Here is a 23,315-nt window from a genome sequence, read left to right as displayed (position 1 = left end):
AGGCTGAGCACCTCCTGCGACGGGCTGAGGGCAATCAGCTCCCATTCAAGGGCCCAATCCTGCAAGCCTTATGCTGCCGTAAATAGATCCAATGGGAGTTCCTCAGATGAAAGGCTTGCAAGGTGTAGGATTGGGTACTGACTCAGAGATTGAAGGTACCACCCTACCAGGATCAGGCCATTGGTAGCATTACAGCTCAAACAACCATGGACTTCACACATTGTTTCCGGGGGTGATTTTGAACAGTCACAAGACAAAATATTGTTCTCAAGTAGAGCAGAGGTTTGCATTTTCAGAATGGTCACTAGTATGCTTCTTCAAGAGAGGATTTTAAAGCAACCAGTTACTGTACTGAGGTTCCAAGGGAGTAAATCAGTCCAGAACTTGCCCTTTAATATTCTTTAAAGAGATGCGCACAGCTTCCCCCACCCCCGTGAAGTGTAGTAAGAAAGGAATTAGACCACAGCAATAGGGAGAAGTCTTGTCTGTAAATATTTTGTTCTTAAACCCTCTTCTCTGCTGCCACCATATTTGAGTAAATTCAACTGTTTTCCCATGGCACCCAAAGGCCTGGGAGAGCAGTAGCATTATTTAGTGATAAGAAACTTTACTTTGTAAGATGGGGGAGGGCAGGATGGCCTGGCTTTACTGTGTCTAGATTGTCTAATTAAAAAATACCAGTATTATGAGATTGTTGCATTAAAGTGCAAAGATCTTTATGCTGACTGAGTTGGTGAATTGGCTCTTTCCTAAGTGAGCTATACAACTTTTTTGCAACACTTACGGCTAGTTAACTATTTTCTTGTGAATTTTTATTAAGACTTAATGCAGTGACAGCTTAGCTGGTTTTGATTTCCACTGGGGTGAAAGTTTCTAACAACTTGCAACTTCAAAAATCACTTTGGTGGATTAGAGTTAATTTTCTATCTTGCCTAATTAACTTCATTGGCCTGATCAAACTTATTCTTCTCTCTTGCTAAGACACATTCAGCTGCTTGTCCAAGAATACAAATTAGCTCATATCCTGGTTATGCTGCTGACACCAGGTCATGAAAAAATGTGCAGGCAAAACACAGTCCAGTCCTCAGTGCTCCAGGAGACAACAACAAATCTCATATTTCATTAGAACTTGGCAATCAAGTAAGAAGAAATATCTTAGGAAAAGAAACATTCTCTAGGAGTTCAAGCAGAACAAACCACCTCTGATGTATTAGAGGCGACCTACTGCCATGCTGTGTCCTACCGCTTGTGCAGAATTCAAACAATTCAGAGTCTGATTGTTTTGTCTATATAAGATTTCCATAAAAAGGGAAGGTAACACAATGAGTTAATGTACTAGCTTGAAGCTGTTCAGGAAGACTTAGTTCAAATCAGTATCACTTCACCATTCTTTGAAATGTAACCACCTTTGGGGTAGGAACAGACTAAGCACTGACACAACATTACAGCTTTTAAAGATGGGAAGCAACATGTCGCTCAGCCAGACTACAGTGGACGAATGCAAATACAAGAGTTGTATAGTCTACCACCATTATTGTTATAAAATGTGCCTATGATCGCTAATGACGATGAGTGGCCACCTGTAATCAAGTGAGTTACAAAAAGCACAGAGCAAAGTGAATATGGCTGCAGGTTATCCTTGTTATTAGTGGCCAAAAAAGGGAATAAGATGAGTGCAACATCTTCCCTGTGCTCCTATAAATCGAATCTTCTAGAAGCTAACTATTTCAAGGACTTAAAGTTATGTAGGTTTTGTGGCAGGCCAAAACACCAACGCAAGAGAAAAGTATTCTGCTATCAATGCTACAAGTATTTGGCCAGCAAAGCCTAGCCCCTAGTTGATATTTGTAACAGTTCAAAAGGCAGAACAAAGTTCATCCTGACTGAAAGCCTTTCCCTAAGGGAAGCCCAGGATTGGAATAGAAGGGCTGTCACACATTCTGATTGGCAGAACTGTATGAGGATGCTTACAGAGGATCTATTAGTGCTAGTTTCAGCTGTCAGCTAATGATGGGGCATCCCATGAGCACCAAAAACAATGAAAAAGTGAAGCCACAAATAAGTAATTCTTCTCTCAAAATGGTCAGGAGTGACTCCATTCAAGTCAGGGGTATTATGTTGGGGTGAGGGAAGAAAGATTCAGGCCCCCAATATCCCTCAGAACGCCTTGTTTAAAAGGAACTGGCTAACTGGCAGTCCTAGTATATTTGTCAATGTGTTATCACTTCAGTTTTCACCTGTTTCTACATTTGAAGCAGCCTGACATCTTTTATGGTTATAGAAATATTCAGCAGTTCACCAGCTCAGCATTTAAATGCTTTTGTGTCTGCAAGTTTCCTTTGAAGTTTCTCCTAGCATTTTATTATTCTCTGGGGTTCTGAAATATCTTTCGTTATTTGAAACACAGCAGAATCTGGAATCCATTAAAGAAGAGATCAAACCAAAGAGCAATAGGTACAGCAGTGCTCAAGATTATGGCCACCAGAGCCTGTTTAACCTAACTTTAAAAGAAAGGACTATGATTTTCAAATTAATTATAACTTTAGCCATTCTGGTCATTAAAAAAAAACCTCTGAAAGAAAGGTTGCTAAATCAAAAGAAAAAGTAGCTTTATATATATATATATATAGAGAGAGAGATTCTAGGACTGGAAGGGACCTCGAGAGGTCATCGAGTCTAGTCCCCTGCCCTCACAGCAGGACCAAATACTGTCTAGACCATCCCTGATAGACATTTATCTAACCTACTCTTAAATATCTCCAGAGATGGAGATTCCACAACCTCCCTAGGCAATTTATTCTAGTGTTTAACCACCCTGACAGGAACTTTTTCCTAATGTCCAGCCTAAACCTTCCTTGCTGCAGTTTAAGCCCACTGCTTCTTGTTCTATCCTTAGAGGCTAATGTGAACAAGTTTTCTCCCTCCTCCTTATGACACCCTTTTAGATACCTGAAAACTGCTATCATGTCCCCTCTCAGTCTTCTCTTTTCCAAACTAAACAAACCCAATTATTTCAGCCTTCCTTCATAGGTCATGTTCTTAAGACCTTTAATCATTCTTGTTGCTCTTCTCTGGACCCTTTCTAATTTCTCCACATCTTGAAATGCGGTGCCCAGAACTGGACACAATACTCCAGTTGAGGCCTAACCAGCACAGAGTAGAGCAGAAGAATGACTTCTCGTGTCTTGCTCACAACACACCTGTTAATGCATCCCAGAATCATGTTTGCTTTTTTTGCAACAGCATCACACTGTTGACTCATATTTAGCTTGTGGTCCACTATAACCCCTAGATCCCTTTCTGCCGTACTCCTTGCTAGACAGTCTCTTCCCATTCTGTATGTGTGAAAATGATTGTTCCTTCCTAAGTGGAGCACTTTGCATTTCTCTTTGTTAAACTTCATCTGTTTACCTCACACCATTTCTCCAATTTGTCCAGATCATTTTGAATTATGACCCTATCCTCCAAAGTAGTTGCAATCCCTCCCAGTTTGGTATCATCCGCAAACTTAATAAGCGTACTTTCGATGCCAATATCTAAGTTGTTGATGAAGATATTGAACAGAGCCAGTCCCAAAACAGACCCCTGTGGAACCCCACTTGTTATACCTTTCCAGCAGGATTGGGAACCATTAATAACTATCCAGCCAGTTATGCACCCACCTTATAGTAGCCCCATCTAAGTTGTATTTGCCTAGTTTATTGATAAGAATATCATGCGAGACCGTATCAAATGCTTTACTAAAGTCTAGGTATACCACATCCACCGCTTCTCCCTTATCCACAAGACTCGTTATCCTACCAAAGAAAGCTATCAGATTGGTTTGACATGATTTGTTCTTTACAAATCCATGCTGGCTATTCCCTATCACCTTACCACCTTCCAAGTGTTTGCAGATGATTTCCTTAATTACTTGCTCCATTATCTTCTCTGGCACAGAAGTTAAACTAACTGGTCTCCAGTTTCCTGGGTTGTTTTTATTTCCCTTTTCATAGATGGGTACTATATTTGCCCTTTTCCAGTCTTCTGGAATCTCTCCTGTCTCCCATGATTTTCCAAAGATAATAGCTAGAGGCTCAGATGCCTCCTCTAATCGCTCCTTGAGTATTGTAGGATGCATTTCATCAGGCCCTGGTGACTTGCAGGCATCTAACTTTTCTAAGTGATTTTTAACTTGTTCTTTTTTTATTTTATCTGCTAAACCTGCCCCCTTCCCATTAGCATTCACTATGTTAGGCATTCCTTCAGACTTCTCGGTGAAGACCGAAACAAAGAAGTCATTAAGCATCTCTGCTATTTCCAAGTTTCCTGTTACTGTTTCCCCCTCCTCACTGAGCAGTGGGCCTACCCTGTCCTTGGTCTTCCTCTTGCTTCTAATGTATTGATAAAAAGTCTTCTTGTTTCCCTTTATTCCTGCAGCTAGTTTGAGCTCATTTTGTGCCTTTGCATTTCTAATCTTGCATCTGCATTCCTGTGTTTTTGCCTATATTCATCCTTTGTAATTTGTCCTAGTTTCCATTTTTTATATGTAATGGCCAACTCAACCTAAAAGCACAATATTCTCTGCTGATATCTTCTTATTCTACTAATGATGGGAAGGAAAAAGATGCTGAATTCTGCAGAGTAACATGCTTCACCTCTCTGGTTGATGAGGTATATGGTGTAGACATTTACTTGCTCTATGGTACACACAATAACCAGAAAAAAAAAGTTTTCTTAGCTAAGAGCCAGTTCTCTCATTATGGTCATATAATCATGGCATTTTATAAACTGAAAGTTGCTCGGCCTCACCATTGTATGCGCACATATTAGTCAAGTTACTTGCAAACAAGGATTTTTTTAGGCTGAACAAACATTTCAAAGTCTATTTTGTACATGCCCTTTCAACCCAGGCATCAAAGAACCTACTGGAGACAACAGGAGATGGTGCCTCTTGGTTTAATTGATTGCTTGAAACAATTTTACTCCTTGAGGCCTGGGCTTTGTCTTCTTGTGCTGTACTGTACTGTACTTGTGCTGTACATAGGCTGTTTTCTAGCCAGGATTTTCTTGTTAAACATAGGTTACTATGCCAAGTGATTTTCTCAGGTATATGATTTAATATAATCTAGGCAACAACCAGCAATGCCTAGAATTTATATTTCTTCACTTCCATTTTTTTCAAAAGGACTTTTTGCAGAACAGATACCACTTGCAGAAGCATGGGGCCTGGTACTCCTTTTACTTTCATGGTGTAACACTATTGAAATTAATGGAGTCTAATAGGATTAGAACTGTTGTAGGGGAGGGAAGAAGCCAGTCCATGGAGTTGATCCCCTATGCACATAACTGTCAGAAAGAACGACAGATCAACTTGTGAAGAGGTACATTTTCTCCAATAAAAAGCAGGCTTAAAAGACCATGTAAAAAGGTAATAATTCACTATTTGTTGAGGGCCAGTATTCTTAGCTAGAGTACTATTCCCAGTTGTCAAAAACTAGTCATCTCCAAGTCCCTGCCTGTACAATTAAAAGAAGGTAGCATCACTAATTCACTTGCATCTGTAGGATCAGCTGCATGGTTGTGCAGTGTGGTGGCTATTCATTCCAGTGAACCCTCCATCATTTTGACTTAACAGAAGATCTCTGCTAACAGTCACATGGAGCCACTAAGTGGCTTATCATCAGGCTACCAATTTGCAATGAAGATATTGCTTGTGGGAAGCTACACAGATCAACTTAATCCAGTTTTGCAGACATCCAGTTCAGCCTCAGAAACTAAAGTACCCTATTTGGAGTTCTGGCCTTCATTAAAACTAGGAGCTGTATAGGAGAACTTGGGAGTTACATACGTATCTAAGGGCAGAATTAGCCTTTAAAACATGACTCACAAGAGAGTCCTAATGGGAAAACTGGTGATATTAATGCAGCCTACTTCATTGGAGCCTGTAGGCAGTCGCACTCACCACCGTAGCATCTCCTTCTGTCGGGTTGAGGCATTGCAGGGGGCCTCTAGTGCCTCCTGTTGGTTGCCTCTTTGGCCCTCCAATGGCCTGATTCTGTCACAACTCAGCCCTACACTAAGTCCCATCTGTCGGGGGAGAAAAGAGTACAACTAAAAGTTCAAAAACGTCCCAACACAAAATATTTTTCTACCTCTTCTAGGGTTATTCTGTCATTTAGGCTCACTCTTCAGCCCTACTCTACCTAGATCAATAGTCCTTACGTTGGGCTTGCAGAGGAACCCTGGCCCACCATCTGCTCTAGGTTCTGGCCTGGGGACCCTATAGTAAGCAGTTAGGTCTGTGCCTTCGGACACACTGCTGTTTCCCTGGGCCACTTGTTACCTTCAAGGCCTTTGTGCTACTTCCCTGCAGCCTGTGCTTAGCACCGCCTCTCCTGTGATTCCTAGACCTCTGACTTCTCCCTAGGTCCTCCAAGCTCCTTCTTTCTCTGCTGGAGGGCAGACCCCTCAAGACAGCCTCTCTGTGTTTTGCCCCCTTTCCCATGCCCACCACAGGGATTGATTCCATCTCTGTGGCTCTCTACAGTCTGCTTTCCCCAAGCCCTTCCCAGAGCCAGGGAGCGCCCTACCTTCTCTGTTCTGTGTCCTTTCTAAGGGTACGTCTATACTTCTCTCCGGGTCCGGCGGTAAGCAATCGATCTTCTGGGATCGATCCCGGAAGTGCTTGCCGTCAACGCCGGTACTCCTGCTCCGCGAGAGGAGTACGCGGAGTCGACGGGGGAGCCTGCCTGCCGCGTGTGGACCCGCGGTAAGTTCGAACTAAGATACTCCGACTTCAGCTACGTGAATAACATAGCTGAAGTTGCATATCTTAGGCCTTGGCTACACTTACCCGCTAGTTCGGCGGCTGGCAATCGAACTTCTGGGTTCGACTTATCGCGTCTAGTCTGGACGCGATAAGTCGAACCCGGAAGTGCTCGCCGTCGACTGCGGTACTCCAGCTCGGCGAGAGAAGTACCGCGGAGTCGACGGGGGAGCCTGCCTGCCGAGTGTGGACCAAGGTAAGTTCGAACTAAGGTAGTTCGACTTCAGCTACGTTATTCACGTAGCTGAAGTTGCGTACCTTAGTTCGAATTAGGGGGGTAGTGTAGACCAAGCCTTAGTTCGAAGTGGGGGGTTAGTGTGGACCAGCCCTAAGTGAGCTCTCCCCCATCCCTCCTCAGTATTTTCCTGATCCTTTCACACCTGGGGGCTCTAATTATAATTAAATTGCCAGATCAGGACCAGTGTCACAGGCAAGGCTGAGCTCAGCTCCCCATAAAGGGCCAGCCACTCTGTGACAAAGCCATACAGCCAAGGACTGCTCCTGGCTGCAACTGTGCTCAGAACCCAGGGACAGGGGAAGCTCTGCTGAATACATCATACAGCCTGAGTCTGCATCATCTTATCCGGGGAACTCACATGGGCCTGGAAGGGGGACAATACCCATTCTCCTCACCCTGATGCTGGGCCTACTCCACTTTGCCTATACAAGCACCACTGGTATACAACCCAGTGTAGACTGCAGGCCACACAGAGTGGTCTCTGCAGACTCTGGAGCAGTGGGGGATGGTGCCAAGGAGATAGTTGAACCCTCTTCTGCACACAATGGGGAAGACTGGTGTGTGGATACATATAGGGGGACAATAGGGGTCTAAATATTGAACTTACTCAAATTGGCACAAGGCAAATAAAAGAAATAGGGGGAGGCTGACTGATATTTTGGTGTGAAGCTCTTTAAACAAGAACATTGTGGTGGTAATAACTGTAAATCTTACATCAGAAGGAAGGCTTTTAATTAATTTAATAAAAAGAGTGACCTTTTAGAAAAAGATGAATGATGACAGTGGAAAAATGTCCTTAGTACTGTAAATTATTTTCACCTCTGTACCGCTTTCTTGAAAAGTCTTCTCTTGATAGACAGGAATTTGCAGATATACCTCCCTATTCAATGAGCTCACAACCCTACACTTTACATTTTACTTCTCAAATTATGCACAAGATAATGCAGGAAATATAGGCTCCAGTCCTACCCCACCTCCCTGCTCCATTAAAATCAATAGGAACATGAGCACAACTATATCATTTCTAAAGACATATAAAAACAATTGGACACAGAACTGGTAAATAGTCTGTATTTATGTTTGTCAATAATGCATGTAACATTTGAAAAGTAAAATTTTTAATAGACAAATTAGTTTCCCTTTATGGAAAAAACTTTTTTACAAGTTTATTAATGTTATCAGATGCACAATTTATCTGAATTGCATCACATAGGATTCCTTTTTATATATATATACACTCACCATTTCCCCACAAAACAGTTATTAAACTATTAACAAACATTTTGTTTCAAAATGTGGCAGTTGCACAAAAGAATATCTGGCTATAGACAGATCCTTAAATTTTAGAGAGTGTACTGTGTACAAAACAGTACTGGAGACCCAGAACTCACAAGAATGTGATAACTGTAAAATAATCTGATTGATTGATCTGAGGTTTCCTCTTTATTTCAAACCCTCCAGTCACAAATCTTTTATTGGTGTATTTTAGGAATGTTAAATGTAATCCATTAGACATGTACAATTGTTTTCTCATGTGAAGTGAAGTTATTCACAGATAGAGTTTTAGGGAAAAGCATATTAATTTTATGTTTCAGATTTAAAAAACAAAACAAAACAGGAAACAAATTAAATCTCCACCCCCCACACACCACCCCAAAAAAACCTGTGTGCAGTAAAACTGGCTTTACCTCAATTGCTCTCAGAGCCATGGAAAACATACAGTATGAGCAGAAATCAGATATTTTCTTCCATTAGAATTAGTTTTCTGAGATCCTTCAGTTCTAGGCATAATCATGCATATTCTCCTTCCTTACTGTCATAAAATGCACTGATGAAAATACTTGTGGTTAAAGACTGGCCCTGTTCCATGCTGAAGTTCAGGTTTTAGTGATCAAAATGCTGCTCTCCTTGATGTCCCACTTAGAATTTTTGATCCCTGTCTTACGAACAATTTTAGGACAGAATACCTTAATGCAACCCCTTTGCTGATGTAGCAGCAAAATATTCCTGAGAATCAGCAGCAATGGGATGGCTGGGAGGATGCCTCATTGCTATAAACATCATCTGTTTTTTGACTACGAAAACAGAGCATTTCCTTTTTATTCAGGAAACTAAAGGAAAATCTACAGTATTAACAGTAGCTATGTTTTCTTTCAAGGCTATTCTGCACAGCCATCAACTTTAGTTATATCAGTGTATATCAGACTAAACTGGTGGGTTCACAAACTGTATTCATCCTGGTAGGAAAAAAATATCTTCAGTCAATTAGAAACTATCTTTGTTATATATTTTATTACAGTGAGTTCCATGGCAAACTAGTTGAAAGTGAAACCTAACTGCAATGTTTCATATTTATGTTATTGATTTTTGCCCTATGGTATGAAAATAATATTCTTAACAGATCGGCCAAATCTTCCTTCTTTTACTTGAGTGGAAACATTTGTTTTGCTTAACAATTTGGCCCTATATTTAAACATTCTGACAGGTGGCTGAGAAACTAATTTCTGGTCTTGCCTTAGCATAGCTAAGAAATGTAATGTAGTGTGACAAAGTTCCTCCTCTATCTTGGTGGATCTTGCGCTTATTGGCGGATTTTCCTGCCTCAAAGATTCACCATGTGGGTTGGGGAACAGCCCAGAGATCTTCCCCTCTGGAAGAACCCACAGTCCAGGTCAATTGGGAGGTTTGGGGGGAACCCGGGCCCGCCCTCTACTCCGGGTTCCAGCCCAGGACCCTGTGGACTGCAGCTGTCTATAGTGCCTCCTGTAACTCCTGCATGACAGCTACAACTCCTTGGGCTACTTCCCCATGGCCTCCTCCAAACACCTTCCTTATTCTCTCCACAGGACCTTCCTCCTGGTGTCTGATAACGCTTGTCTGATAACGCTTTGTGCTCCTCAGTCCTCCAGCAGCACACTCTCTCAGCTCCTTGTGCCTCTTGCTCCCAGCTTCTCACACTCACACCACAAACTGAAGTGAGCTCCTTTTAAAACCCAGGTGCCCTGATTAGCCTGCCTTAATTGATTCTAGCAGCTTCTTTTTAATTGGCTCCAGGTGTCCTAATTAGCCTGCCTGCCTTAACTGGTTCTAGCAGGTTCCTGATTACTCTAGTGCAACCCCTGCTCTGGTCACTCAGGGAACAGAAAACTACTCATCCAGTGACCAGTATATTTGCCCTCTACCAGACTCCTGTACCCCACTGGTCTGCGTCTGTCACAGTAGCAAAAATCTGGAAAGGACAAATTATGATGCACTTTAGAACTTTACCTTCACAATATCTGTGTCTTTAAGATCTTCATAAAAAATATATTTGTTAACTTGCTGATTTTACAAAATTTACATTCTTTTAATAACAAATAAAAAAACAAATAAAAGTCCAGCCCGTTTCACAAATACTTAATCAATTTAATTAGATCTCACATATCAGCAACTGTTTCTAGATTATAAACAGGACTTGTAAAAATCTGTTTTTAGTGAACTTTTCTTCAATCTCACATAGCTTTTTTATGGTAGAGAGTATTTATATCCATACTCATATACAGTATAGTTTATCCCAAATGTTCAAAAATCATGAGCCAGGACCCCCCAAAAAGTAAGATTGGCTTAAAATCTGGAGATTTAAAAAAATAATAAATTTGACAATTTATTTACTTGCTAGCTAGTTTTTGAATCTTTAGAATACACTTGGGGCACATTTCTAAGGTTTCCTCCACAACCATGAAGGCTGAAAACTTACTTTTTTAAAAGACAAGACCTGAGTCTCACATAATCTCATGCCTCTGAGAGCTGGAGTTTAATAAAAACACCAACTATTGCGAGAGTTGCACTAAATCACAAGAATTGGTGACATATTATATGTAAGGTTCTCAGCTGGTATAAATCATTGTAACTTCATTAAAACCATGTATCTAAAACAATCCCCCTCCCCACTATGGATATGCCTACACGGGAGCTGGAAGTGTACTTCCCAGCACAGATTCACAGACACACTAGCTCTGCTTGTGCTAGTGCAATAAAAAGAGATGTGAGGCCACAGCAGTTCAGGTTAGCCCCTTTATGTATGTACCCAGAGGGTTGGTCAGGCTTGTACTCAAGCGGTTAGCCTGAGCCGCTACCTGTGCCATCACAATCACAGCGCTATTTATAGCATGCTAATTCAAGCTGATCTAGCATGTGTCAGCCTACCCACTGCTGTGTAGACCTACCCTGAGTCTGAACATGTGGTATGACAAGCATAGGAGTAACATACTCTAGCTCATGATCCATTGATTTCTGGGGCACTGAGTCTTAAGCACATGATTAGTTTCATTTAAGCAATGTGACCATTCATGTAGCTAAAGTGAAGTATGTGCTTAAGTGCTTTGCTGGACTGAGCCTCCGTCAGGGCCATCAAGAAGAGAGGACTGGAATCTCCTCTCACATGCACTAGTTTAAGTCAGTAGAAACTCCACTGAAGTCAACAAGTTTACACCAATATAAACATGAGAAAGATCAGGAGCATAGTCAAAATTGGCATGCAAACAAACATAAAATCAGCCAATTTTTGTTTGCTTGCTTCAATTGAAGGCTTTGAATTTAAATAAGATTTTTTAAATTTTGAAATGTAATCTAAATGTATCTCCAAACCCAGACAAAATTATTCCAGACTAGTTAATGTCTACGAACCCTAGTCATAAGGTACAATTGTAGAACAATGCACTAAACAAGTAAAGCCAGAAGGTAATGGCTTTGGACCTTATAGCAAGTCAGATTTATTTACCATTGTCTGATGTTGTGTGTGGCGGGAGGGACTCCAGGGGACAGGAGATGGCAATCTGTGTCACAAAACATGTTTTTCCATCTTCCCATCGTTGAATGCAGGACTGTACTGGTATCATCAAAATGTGAAGTCATCCTCTGTTTCGTGAAGTTACTATTTACTAAAGCAAGTGAAAATTTAGAGCTGTGAAGCTTCTTCACTCAAAATTTTCAGATCAGATAGACTGATTTAAATGATCTCTTACTCCTACTCCCATTAAAATCAACTATGTGGCATTCCTGGTCATGGAGGCTCTGACAACTGCAACCAGCCAAAATAGGCAGAAGGACATGCATCTCCTCTTTCACGGGCAATTAAATGTGTTGAAGTTAGAGAGGGAGACGGAGCATTGAGACTTGACTGTAGTACATTAAGGGGCAATAGGGAATAAAGCTATGTTGGAATAAATCCCCGAGTATCTGTCTAGTTATTGGAGTCCAGTGCACTGTTTGCATTGCTTTAGTGAAAGTGGAGTCAGCACTATTTGCAGAGGTTTAGAATCTGCCTTTTCACTTATCCTTGATGTGACTTAGACCTAGACAGTGATTCTCAAACTTTTGTACTGGTGACCCCTTTCACATAGCGAGCCTCTGAGTGTGCCCCCCTTATAAATTAAAAACACTTTTTAATATATTTAACACGATTATAAATGCTGGAGGCAAAGTGGGATTTGGCGTGGACACTGACAGCTCGTGACCCCCCACATAATAACCTCACGACCTCCAGTTTGAGAACCTCTGACCTAGAAGTTCTTGGTGATTTGGGGAAAGAGAATGTGTTCAACAGTTTTCAATAGGCTGTAAGAATGTGAATATAAATGTAACAGTAACTATTTTTGTCTCCAATTCTATCCCATTCTGTTATGTTTATTAAAAGGTACAAACACGTTGTATCTATAATGGGACCAGGTCCATTGCTTTCTTTATGTTCCTTTTGAAATCACTATTATACAGGTAATTTGGGAATATTTTACAACACAATACAAATGATCGTAGTGCACACCTCAATAATAATAATCGTGGCACATACCACTGATTGATAAATAAATACTAAGGATTATTTACTGCCCTTTATTTGCATATAAAACTTTTTTTGCCATATGGCCCAATGAGAACCTTTAGGACCATATCAATCTATTAAATACAACAATTGATGTTAAACTTTGACACAAACAAATGAGTGCCAGAAAACTCAGAAACTCGATATTATATGGTACAGCAGAGCCCACAGCAATGTTCTCTAGTGCTACCTTCTGGGTATACAAATATTTAATTATATCAGTTATTTATAGTTTTGTTTTTAGCTTTGGCAACCTTCTTCCAATACATTATAAGAATGATACAAGATATAAAGGACAAAAATCCATCACACATTCATCAGGGCTCCATTTAGTAAAAATCTGGCTCCATGGCTTGGCAACTTTTTTAGTGCTTAATCAAGATTTTGTAATGCTTAATCAAGATACATTTCTTTAAATAGCCTTACAAAATTGCAAGCTCTGGCTTTTTGGACCTGTCTCCTGCCAACACACATGTAAGATACTGTATATAATCAGTAATGGTGAAATCAGGAGGAATCCATTGAATCTTGTCAAAGAGACACCTGGAGTTACTATGAAAAGGACCAGAGAATGGATCTGAGAAGTTGAGTGACAACAATTTTGGCTGCCAAATGTCCAAAAATAGCTAAATGCAGGCTAGAACTCTGAGGAAGTGAGCAGAATTTGATCCAAAGTTGAAGAAATGTTGACTTTGACCATAAACAGACATACCTGCCTATCAGAGTTCAGATTTATTTTTTTAAGCAAAGATAAAGACTGTAGATTAACCCAACTTCTTAATAGCCATAGTGAGGAGAAGGAAATCTCAACTTTGAGAATCACATTTAGGCCCTCCAGACTCAGAGTTCTGTACTCTTGATCATTTCTCTGCAGCAGGCACTCAAAGATTCAATACCAAAGTATTCTAGGAACTTGCTGAGCTTGTTTGTTCTTCATACTGGATGCTGATGCCAGATATGAACCATTCCATGGTAGTGGAGGCAAGATATTGTTTCTGGTTGATAGGGCTCTTAAGTTAAACTCATTGTCTGGAGAAAAATCTCTGCCACCTACTGGAAAGCAGGAAGTATGAACTGGTGTCTACACACCTTGAAATAAAAGTTAAAAACTGATCTTAGATAGTAATAATTCAGCTCAACAAGAAATCGTAAAAAATTCCATTATCCCTTTTGGAAACTAAAGTAATGTTTTAAATGTAAATATATTAATATTTTAATCCTATTAATTGTTTGGGAGGGGTGTATATATAAATAAGCCTATAATAATTTTTAATCAGTTTAATTGGTGTTTGTAAAACATCTATCATCAGTGGAACACAGAACCCAAGGTACTTTAAATAAAAACAGAGAGTTTGCATTGGAAACAGAGCCTAAAACTATCATAGCTTTAACTCAAACATATTTTTTATTAAAGTATGAATGTATTTATGCTGGAGAATAGTTTACATACATTGGAAAGCAACAAGCATATTTTCAAGAGCCGTGGGTCCTCCTCAACATGTCTCCATGCTCAATCTACATGCTTTAACACAGGCATACATATGCTCTCTCACACAATGTGTATATATACACACATAAAACACAGACACATAGCTTTCTTTTAAGGCTTCTGTAAGGTGCCCTAGTGCCCCTACCATTACCATGATTACGAACAAGGAGCAGCATTCCCTGCAAACTATTCATCTGCTCTTGGCCTTAAAAACATTTAGTGAACCAAAAGTTTTGTTTTTATTTGATTTTTTTTCTGCCTTTACAAAAGTTATTAACCTTTTTTGTCCGTGGACCAGAAAAAGTGCAGGATATCTTAATGTGAACTTCTCAATCATTTCAGTACAAACCAATCATTTCAAACCTGACTCTAAAAGGACTAGTGCCTTTAATTGTCAGAGACACTTTGCTATTATGGTAACACACCCCTGGCTTTTGTGACCCAGGAGTACCAGCTACATCAAATTATATATACTAGGTTGGTGATGGAGACTACTGTGGAGTTAAGGCTACCATGTTCGTATAACTTCAGACCTGAGGTGGATCATAAGTCCCAGTTCAACTGGTGAAAGACCACGGGTCTTAGCAACATGTCACTCAACTCTCAGCAGAAATAATGGAGCTGGTTCACTGTATTACCAGCCATCATGGATTTTTTTTTCCCTTTTTGGTATCCTGGAAATTGTATTTAATGGTGCTTGGTGGGAGATGAGTGGCTGCAGGTACATTAAGAAAATAGACAAAATGAATAAAATAAAGGATAGCATATGATATAATGTGTAAATATAAGCATCTTTTTAAAAAAATTATGAAATGTGAATAAACTGCAGAATGTCAGGCCATTTGTCAAAAAGCTTATGAATGGCTGTTTCAGCCTAGGTAAGGTCAAAGGATTTTGCAATAGGACATTGAAAGGGATTCGTTTTTCTGAACCAAGGGGCTCCCTTTTCCACTTGCTGCTGCATAGCAGCATCAGATCCGAGCTATGAATCCCAGAGAATCTACTATTAAAATTGCTTGATGGATTTCATAAGGCAAACTGGACTGAATCAACTTCAGATTGTACACCTGAACTATACTAGGCTATAAAGATTAGATGGTGCATGGGTTGGGGAGGTGAAATGGGGTGAGAGGGCGGGAAAGGGGGAAGCTTTTTCTCACATTTACAACAGCAGCAGATTTCAATGTAACATAATTACTTTAATGATGCATATCTTTAGGTACTGATTTGCTCTTTTGATTTAAAAAGCTGGTGAGCCAAGTGTTTGGCCGTCTTTTAATTCCAGATATCAGTTGTTGCTTATTCATCTATCAGCTCCTATTCCCTTGGCAATTTCTGCCCTTGCTGTACCACCAATGAGTTGAGTCAGCCATCATCAGATTCGAATTCATGAGACACTTCCTCAGATGAGCTATTCCTGTGGATCCGGCCATCACTCTTCATGCTGTGGAAAGTCTTCTTAAAGGCCTCCATCATGGCATGAGCCAGCTTCTTGGCCTCCAGCTTGCTCTCACACTCTACAGCATGGCAGTCCATCTGATAGGACAAGTCATCGTTGATCTCCCTGTAAACCCAAGCAAAGATGTTTGGGCTGACGTTGTGGTCGGCAGTGCAGTAGGCAATACGTGCCACCTGAAAGGTATCCATGTGGACTGTGGCTTCACCTTTGTGGTCCAGGTGATGAAGCCAGACTTGGAAGGGGCGGATTTCCAGAAGGGCATTGGCTGGGAAGACGTCCTCCCTGGCTAGTGTGTGCTTCTTCCATAATTCAATGACAGGTTTTTCTGTGCAGCCTGATAAAAATTGCATCCCTGTTGTGGACACCTTACCCAAATATGTAACCTACAAAGAAAAAGCAAAAACAGATGTGATATCAACCATAGTCTTTGATATTCATTTCTACCATCCCGTGAATGGAGTTCTTTACCTAGAACGATGGATTTTTTTCTACACATTCAGATGAAGTTTTCTGATTGACAGCAATAGATTTGCCTCTCAGAACAGTATTTTTAGTCATTCATGCTGGGATTTTCAAGGGAGTTAGGAGCCTCTCACTGAATTTCTGTATATTTTGGGCAACTAACTCCCTTAAGCTTCTTGAAAATCTCCGCCTTAAAGTCTAATGCTGCAACTCGCACTCATGCTAGCAGTCCCAGTAAAGCCAATGGAACCTATCATGCAAGTATGGTCAATAGGATCAGACCAACAGGCCAGATAACTGGACCATGGTGCTTACCCACAGTTTCTTATGTTCATGTTATTTTTGTTAAATACATTTTAAACAGTAGTTTTACTTACATCAAGACATACACAGAGTATCAAAATGCAAGAACACAATGTGGTCGGAAGAGCATGACCACAGCAGATAATAACAAAACTATTCTAATGCATTTTCCAGAGTGATCTTGTTTATGTTTCTTCCACTGCTTCTACTTAAGTAATTATCCAAAAATATGTAGAAACTATTCAAAATGCTACATCTTCTATTGTTAGCTAAAGGGCTGAGGCATTTACTCCTTCAATTTTATAGAAAATGTGCCATTAAAAAACCCACAGTAATAAATCTAGCTTAGTTTAATCACACAAACTCTTTCTGCTTTAGTGTCTAGCTCCCTTGGGTAAATATTCAAAAATAAGAATCCTGTTATCCAGTCTATATAGGAAAATGATGAGCCTTGACTAAAATTTGTTTCACATGTCAAAATCTAACTCATTATACAGCCCAAATGAAAATTCTAAATATAGCATACGGGAAAGAATCAGTGCACCTAGATCTTTATAGATCAAGAAACATTTCTCAATTATATTTTGAATGGAGCTTTTATTAACTGGGAAAGGTTACATTTTAGGATAGTCAATACCATTAAAATATAATTTATACATAGTATTACCCTCTATCACAGTTGTCTGCAAGTTGCATTTAAGAACAAGTATTATAAAAATAAAAGCAAAATTACTTTGTCCAATTTTAAACATAATGCACATAAGACTATAATAGATCAAGCAAATGGCCCACTATCCTGTCTCTGATAGTTACCAGTACTAGACACATTTTTAAATAATCATGTACACTGTACAATTTAATTTCTATAAAATGTAATATTATATCAAATATTTTTATTTTTTATCTAAGTTTAAAAAAAGGAAAAAATTAGATTTTCATGTTTAAATACATTCAAGATAAAGCTGCAAGGAATACTGAATTTACATTTCATACAAAGCAAAAATCTTCAAAAATAATTCTGGGTTTTGCTGCAAGCTTTGATAAACCCACTCAGAGACCTAAATTAGGCTATGATTAAAAAATAAGGTTACAAAATAGTGTGGCTTAATCATGCCTGCCAAACAAGCAATTTCATAACAGAAATTTCAGGACAAAAAGTTTTATTCTTCTCCAATAAATGTTCATGGTTTCCATTGGGAATATTTTAAATCTTATAAAACCTTTATATTTTTCCTAACAGTGAGAATCATAACAGCTAGAACTGTTAAGAAGACAAGTCCTACTGGAGCTTTGTTTTGTTTTATTTTATTTTATTTTATTGTACTAGTGAGGAGAAGGTAAAGTAACTAACAGCTCATAGCACAAACTGTACTCATATAAATAGTACATAAAAGACCAAGCAGCAGTTTGACCGCAGTGTACTATGGAGTAGTTCATCATGTATTCACAGGCATATTTCTAGTAAAATAATAAAATAAACGTGGAACTCAGCATGTTCACAAACTATTCAATATATTCTCTTAAAATCCATTATGTTCCATTTAAAATTCACAAATCAGTTAACAAAAGATTAGCACATTGTAAAGAAGTTTCACGTTTGGGGCCTGATCCAAAGCCCATTGCTGTCAAAGTGAGTCTTTCTATTGACTTCAGTGAGGTTTGCGTCAAGCTTTGAAAACACAAAAAGGAGAGTGAGCCTTCTGCTCATACACTTTGTCCCAGCCAAACTACTGCCCTGAATTCTACTTCATAAGTGGGATCCTGACACAAATTCTCTGGCTTTGCCTTTCCAAGTTTTTGCTGGTTAGAGGACACTGATATTGCTTGCTAATGTGAAGAAATGGAGGCACTGACAGAATAAAAACACTGACTGGGGGTCACCTTTTTATATATATCTTGCCAAGTGTCAACTCTAAAATAAGTTGGTTTTTTGTGCAGGCGCATATTGCAAGCTGAAGAATTTGACTTAATTTGTCACAGGGAGGGTAGCAGGATGGACTTTTCTCACATTCACTGAGCACATACAAGCTGTCTAGATTTTCTGTTTGTTCTGACCAATCAACCTCCCCCAACACCTTCTCTGCCACTAACCATCTGCTTTATCTCACATTATACAGTATCTAAAAGTAAAGTCTAAAACAACATTTCCTACAGGAAAATATTCCACATAAACTTGTGAGAAAGCTGGGTGTGCCTGCATGGAAGAGCTGTGAATTACTCTGAAAAACAAACAGCAATAATGATTGAGAGGAAGGATGGGGCTTGTGGCTAAGGCACTGGAATGGGACTTAGATGATCTGGTTTATATTCCTAGCTTGGACACAGACTAACTGTTTGACCTTTAGTAAATAATTTCATTTATCCATACTTCAAATCCCCATTTTACAGACGGGGAATAATACTTTTCCCCCATGGAGATAAACTGATTGGTATTTATGAGGTTCTCAGTTACTACAGTGATGAGCACCAGAGAAGAGATTATAAATAAATAAAACTTTACCCTTTAGATTCACAGTTCTTCTACATTTCTTTTTAGAAAAACATTGACCTCTAATAATGTAGTTAGACTTTTAACAAGCAACCAGATTTTTCCCATTTGGTGCATGAGTATTACATTAGTACAGGACATTTTATTGAAGACAAATTACAATATACATCATTACCTCAGAGTCCCCTCTATTAGATATAGAGCAGAGATGCAGAAGGCTGGCAAGAGTTCTTGAATATCGGACACACAAAAAGTCAGCATTCTTTTCAGAACATAAAAGACCTCTTTATAATTAAATGCCGTCTAAGTGTTGTACATTAGATATTAAACCATCTGGAGTAGCCATTTTAGTAACCTGCCCATTAATATCTGCACAATTGCAGGTATTGAGCCAACAAACTAAAACTGGCAGAGGATGGATTTATTATGCATTCCTCACTGGGTTCTTAGTTACAAGATATTCCACAAGTAAGGTTACTGTACATTGGCTTCTACCACCATTTAATTCTCATTGCAGACACGTGCTTTATAACATGCACCTCACTTAAATACACAAAATCAGCCCAAGCACATCGTTACAGAATACAGATATTAGATACAACCATTTTTCTTTTTCCAACTTCTTTGAATTCACTGACTGAAGATCAAAGAACAGATCATCCCATCCAGGATGAGATGCAGAGGGGAACAAGATTAGGGTACAAACCATAAAACATGGGGAGGATTAGAAGGACCCTCAAAAGGAATCATCTTCATTTCCCCCAAAGCCACAGATGATCCTGAAATGTGAATGCACCAGTGGCCACTCAACACAATCTGCTGCCATTGGCAAAACTTCAGTGTGCTTCCCCTACGGGTGAAGCCATGTGCAGTGGGCAGAACTGTGTGGCACAGTGGGTGGAGCACTATTCAGTGAGCATGGCTGTGTGGTATCAAGGCTGAGCTCTATGGTAAAGCAGGTATGGCTGTATGGTCCAGTTGGGGGCTGTGTGGTACAGTGGGTGAGGTGCTCTGAAGTGTGAGTGGGGCTGTCTGGTAGAGTTCTGGAGGCTCTGTGCAGAAGAAGGGCTACCCCTGGTATAGAGGAGGAGCTCTGTGCAGGGAGCAGTCGAAGGGAGTGTGTGTGCCAGTGACAGGGATAGCTCTGGGAGGGCAGCATTTGCAGCAGCAGGAAAAGACAAAGCCACGAGAAAAAAAAATCGCTTCTCCCAGAAATCTGCTGCCCTAGTTTGCTGCTGTTTAGTTTGCCTACAGTTAGAGCAGCCCCTGACCACTACTCTGCTGTGGCTTTTTGGAGGATTTTTGGATGGAGCTAAAGAGGCAGCTGCTCTATGTAGCAACATGCACAGAATTTCCAGTGGTTGTACAGTAACAAACAGGCATGTCTGAGAAGTCATGTAAGAAGGAAAATATATACACATCCACCCCAAATACTCCCCTATTGTATATGTAACGTGGCCTACCATGGTAGAAATGTTACAGGTTTGAATTTTCTGATTTTTATGTGCTCAACCATTCAACTCAGTATTGCATTAAAATGGCTTCCAGCTTCAGCCATTTGGGATACATGGGACTGCAGACGTCATTCAGAACATATGGGGAAACTGTTTCCTTCCACATTCCCATTCCTCAAAACAGACAGCTGAACGAATTTTTCCTTAAACTTCCCAAGATAGATAATCTTTGGGCTGAGATCAAGTATGGGGTAATTTCCATCTCAGTTCCTTTCCCATAAATATTTTCCTCTTTTGCATTCAGAACCCACCACTTAATTGTCAATTATGTTCTTTCGTTGTTGTTCTTATTGTAAACAGCCCTCTTTGCCTTTACAGCTTTCACTCAGATTTCGGTGAAAACACCACATTTTAAAGGTTATTCATTCAAAAAGGCACAAAACATAAATGGATAAAAGGAAATACTTTCCCACCCACACAGTATATTCACCTTGCGTAATTCAGCATCACGGGATATTACTGAGAAGCACAATTTTACAAGATTCAAAAAGAGCATTAGATACTGGATCTGATTCTCCTCTCACACTGGTGGGAATCAGCAGTAAGTCCAATGAAAACTGATGCAAAGTGAGAAAATAATAATTTCTTCTGTACTTGCATGCATCAAACATGCTATAAATAATGTTTTACATATATACACACATAATTAGTTAAAGAAATATGAACAAGAATAACACTGGTAGTTACACTATTTAGGCTAATCACTTAAAAGGGTTACCAGTATTTATGCTTTAGGGCATAAACTGGGGTTGAGAAAAAAAATTCCTGCAATAGGACAGCACCACATAATTGCGCTGAGTTCTTTTCCTTCCTTTGAACCAGTATATTAATGTAACTGATGGAGGCATTAGAAGGACAAACCATTTGTTCTGGTACAGCAAGATTTAAAGTGAGCCCATTCTTACACACATCGAAGTCAATAGCCAAATCCCCCACGGACTTCAATGAGAGTAGTCTCAGCCTCTTTCAAGTGCTTATATTATTAACAGGCTGTTGAAGCACTTAGCAGGTTCACATGCTGTATTTTACATATGAAATAGGTAATGGAAAAGCAAACACAATACTGTACTGCTAACCTTAAGTAATAAAGGATATTTCATGTGTTATGCTTTTCCAGAAGTAGAAATATATTTCTTTATGGCATTTACAATAGTTTGATTTGAACGTTCCATTTTTCCGAAGGATTGTGGAAGATGTGACTCATACAACTTCCTGTGCATGCTAAAAATTGTCTATATCCTTTCCATCATTTCTCCTGTGAACTGGGAATTTCTATCTAATTCCTCTCTCCCTGGCAAGCCACTACAACCAAACACATGCGTGACTTGAAATACAGCTGTGGTTTTAGCACCGTTATTATGTGCATGTGAATACTCTAACCTTTAGCAAAAAGGCAAGTCACTCTGTGGAGTTCCTTATTTCTCTTCATAAACTTTGCAACTGGTTGTAGTTGTAGCCAATGTCAATATCTGATTCAAGGTGCCCTCAATAGAAAAATGCCTTGTCCTTTCCCCTTTAGTGATTAGAACTATGGCTACTTGGTACACAAAGATGCTCAGAATCAAGTCAATGAATATTGTGATCTATGACATCTTCATGTCCTGTTCTAGAAAAGTAGAACAAAGACATTTTTAAATACATGATATGAGTATTTTGACAACAAATCTTTAATTTATTCCAGGTTTTGTAAGTAAGAGTGAAGATGTATGTTTTTAGAATTGTTTATAATATGCCTGATAGTTTTAATATCTTTAATCTTTAGTATCTTTTTAACTGTCACTTCTCTTACAGCCAAATTTGTTACACAAAATGGTGAGGATTTATTTTCCATACTTGGAATTGTTTTCTTTAAATGACTTCAAGTTATTCATTTGCTGTTCATTTTAAGAAGAAGAATGGCTTAGCTCCTGCTGTGCCTAGCACAAAGAGCCTTACTCACAGAGAAAGGAAGGTTTCAGAAGACCAAGCAGGAAAATGTCTTCAATACAGTTTACTCATGCTGCCCATGGCATCTTCTGATGTATGCTCTAAAAGGTGGGATGCCTTTGCACTCAGGAGACCAAAGCCCTGAGGTAAGTGGGGAAGTGGGATACCAGGAGGAAGCATGAGCAAGAGAGCGCAAGAGGGGAGGGCTCCTGCCTCATACTGAGAAAGCAGGATGATCAGCGAGTTATCTTAATTGCCTATACACAAATGCAAGAAGCCTGGGAAACAAGCAGGGAGAATTGGAAGTTCTGGCACAGTCAAGGAATTATGATGTGATTGGAATAACAGATACTTGGTGGGATAACTCACATGACTGGAGTACTGTCATGGATAGATATAAACTGTTCAGGAAGGACAGGTGGGGCAGAAAAGGTGGGGGAGTTCATTGTATGTAAGAGAGCAGTATGACTGCTCAAAGCTCTGGTATAAAACTGCAGAAAAACCTGAGAGTTCTCTGGATTAAGTTTAGAAGTGTGAGCAACAAGGGTGATGTTCTGGTGGGAGTCTGCTATAGACCACCAGACCAGGGGGATGAGGTGGACGAGGCTTTCTTCTGGCAACTAACAGAAGTTACTAGATCACAGGCCCTGGTTCTCATGGGGGACTTCAATCACCCCGATATCTGCTTGGAGAGCAATGCAGCAGTGCACAGATAATCCAGGAAGTTTCTGGAAAATGTAGGGGACAATTTCCTGGTGCAAGTGCTGTAGG

The 23,315-nt window shown here is 39.7% G+C and overlaps 1 protein-coding gene across 3 annotated transcripts in view; it reads right to left on the bottom strand.

Annotated features, from left to right (window-relative positions):
* Positions 1 to 14,285: 14,285 nt before the first annotated feature.
* Positions 14,286 to 23,315, bottom strand: part of PID1 (phosphotyrosine interaction domain containing 1) — a 157,136-nt gene continuing 148,106 nt past the window's right edge. For all 3 annotated transcript variants that reach the window (XM_008165914.4, XM_042853625.2, XM_065557963.1), the window contains one exon: positions 14,286 to 16,234. In XM_008165914.4, the coding sequence (XP_008164136.1) occupies positions 15,758 to 16,234 (477 nt within the window). In that variant the 3' untranslated portion in view covers positions 14,286 to 15,757. The remainder of the gene's footprint in view (positions 16,235 to 23,315) is intronic.

The sequence above is a fragment of the Chrysemys picta genome, chromosome 9 (genome assembly GCF_011386835.1).
Source record: "Chrysemys picta bellii isolate R12L10 chromosome 9, ASM1138683v2, whole genome shotgun sequence".
Lineage (NCBI taxonomy): Eukaryota > Metazoa > Chordata > Testudines > Emydidae > Chrysemys > Chrysemys picta.
Note: the sequence above shows the minus strand (reverse complement) of the source record. Positions and strands in the feature narration are given on the sequence as shown.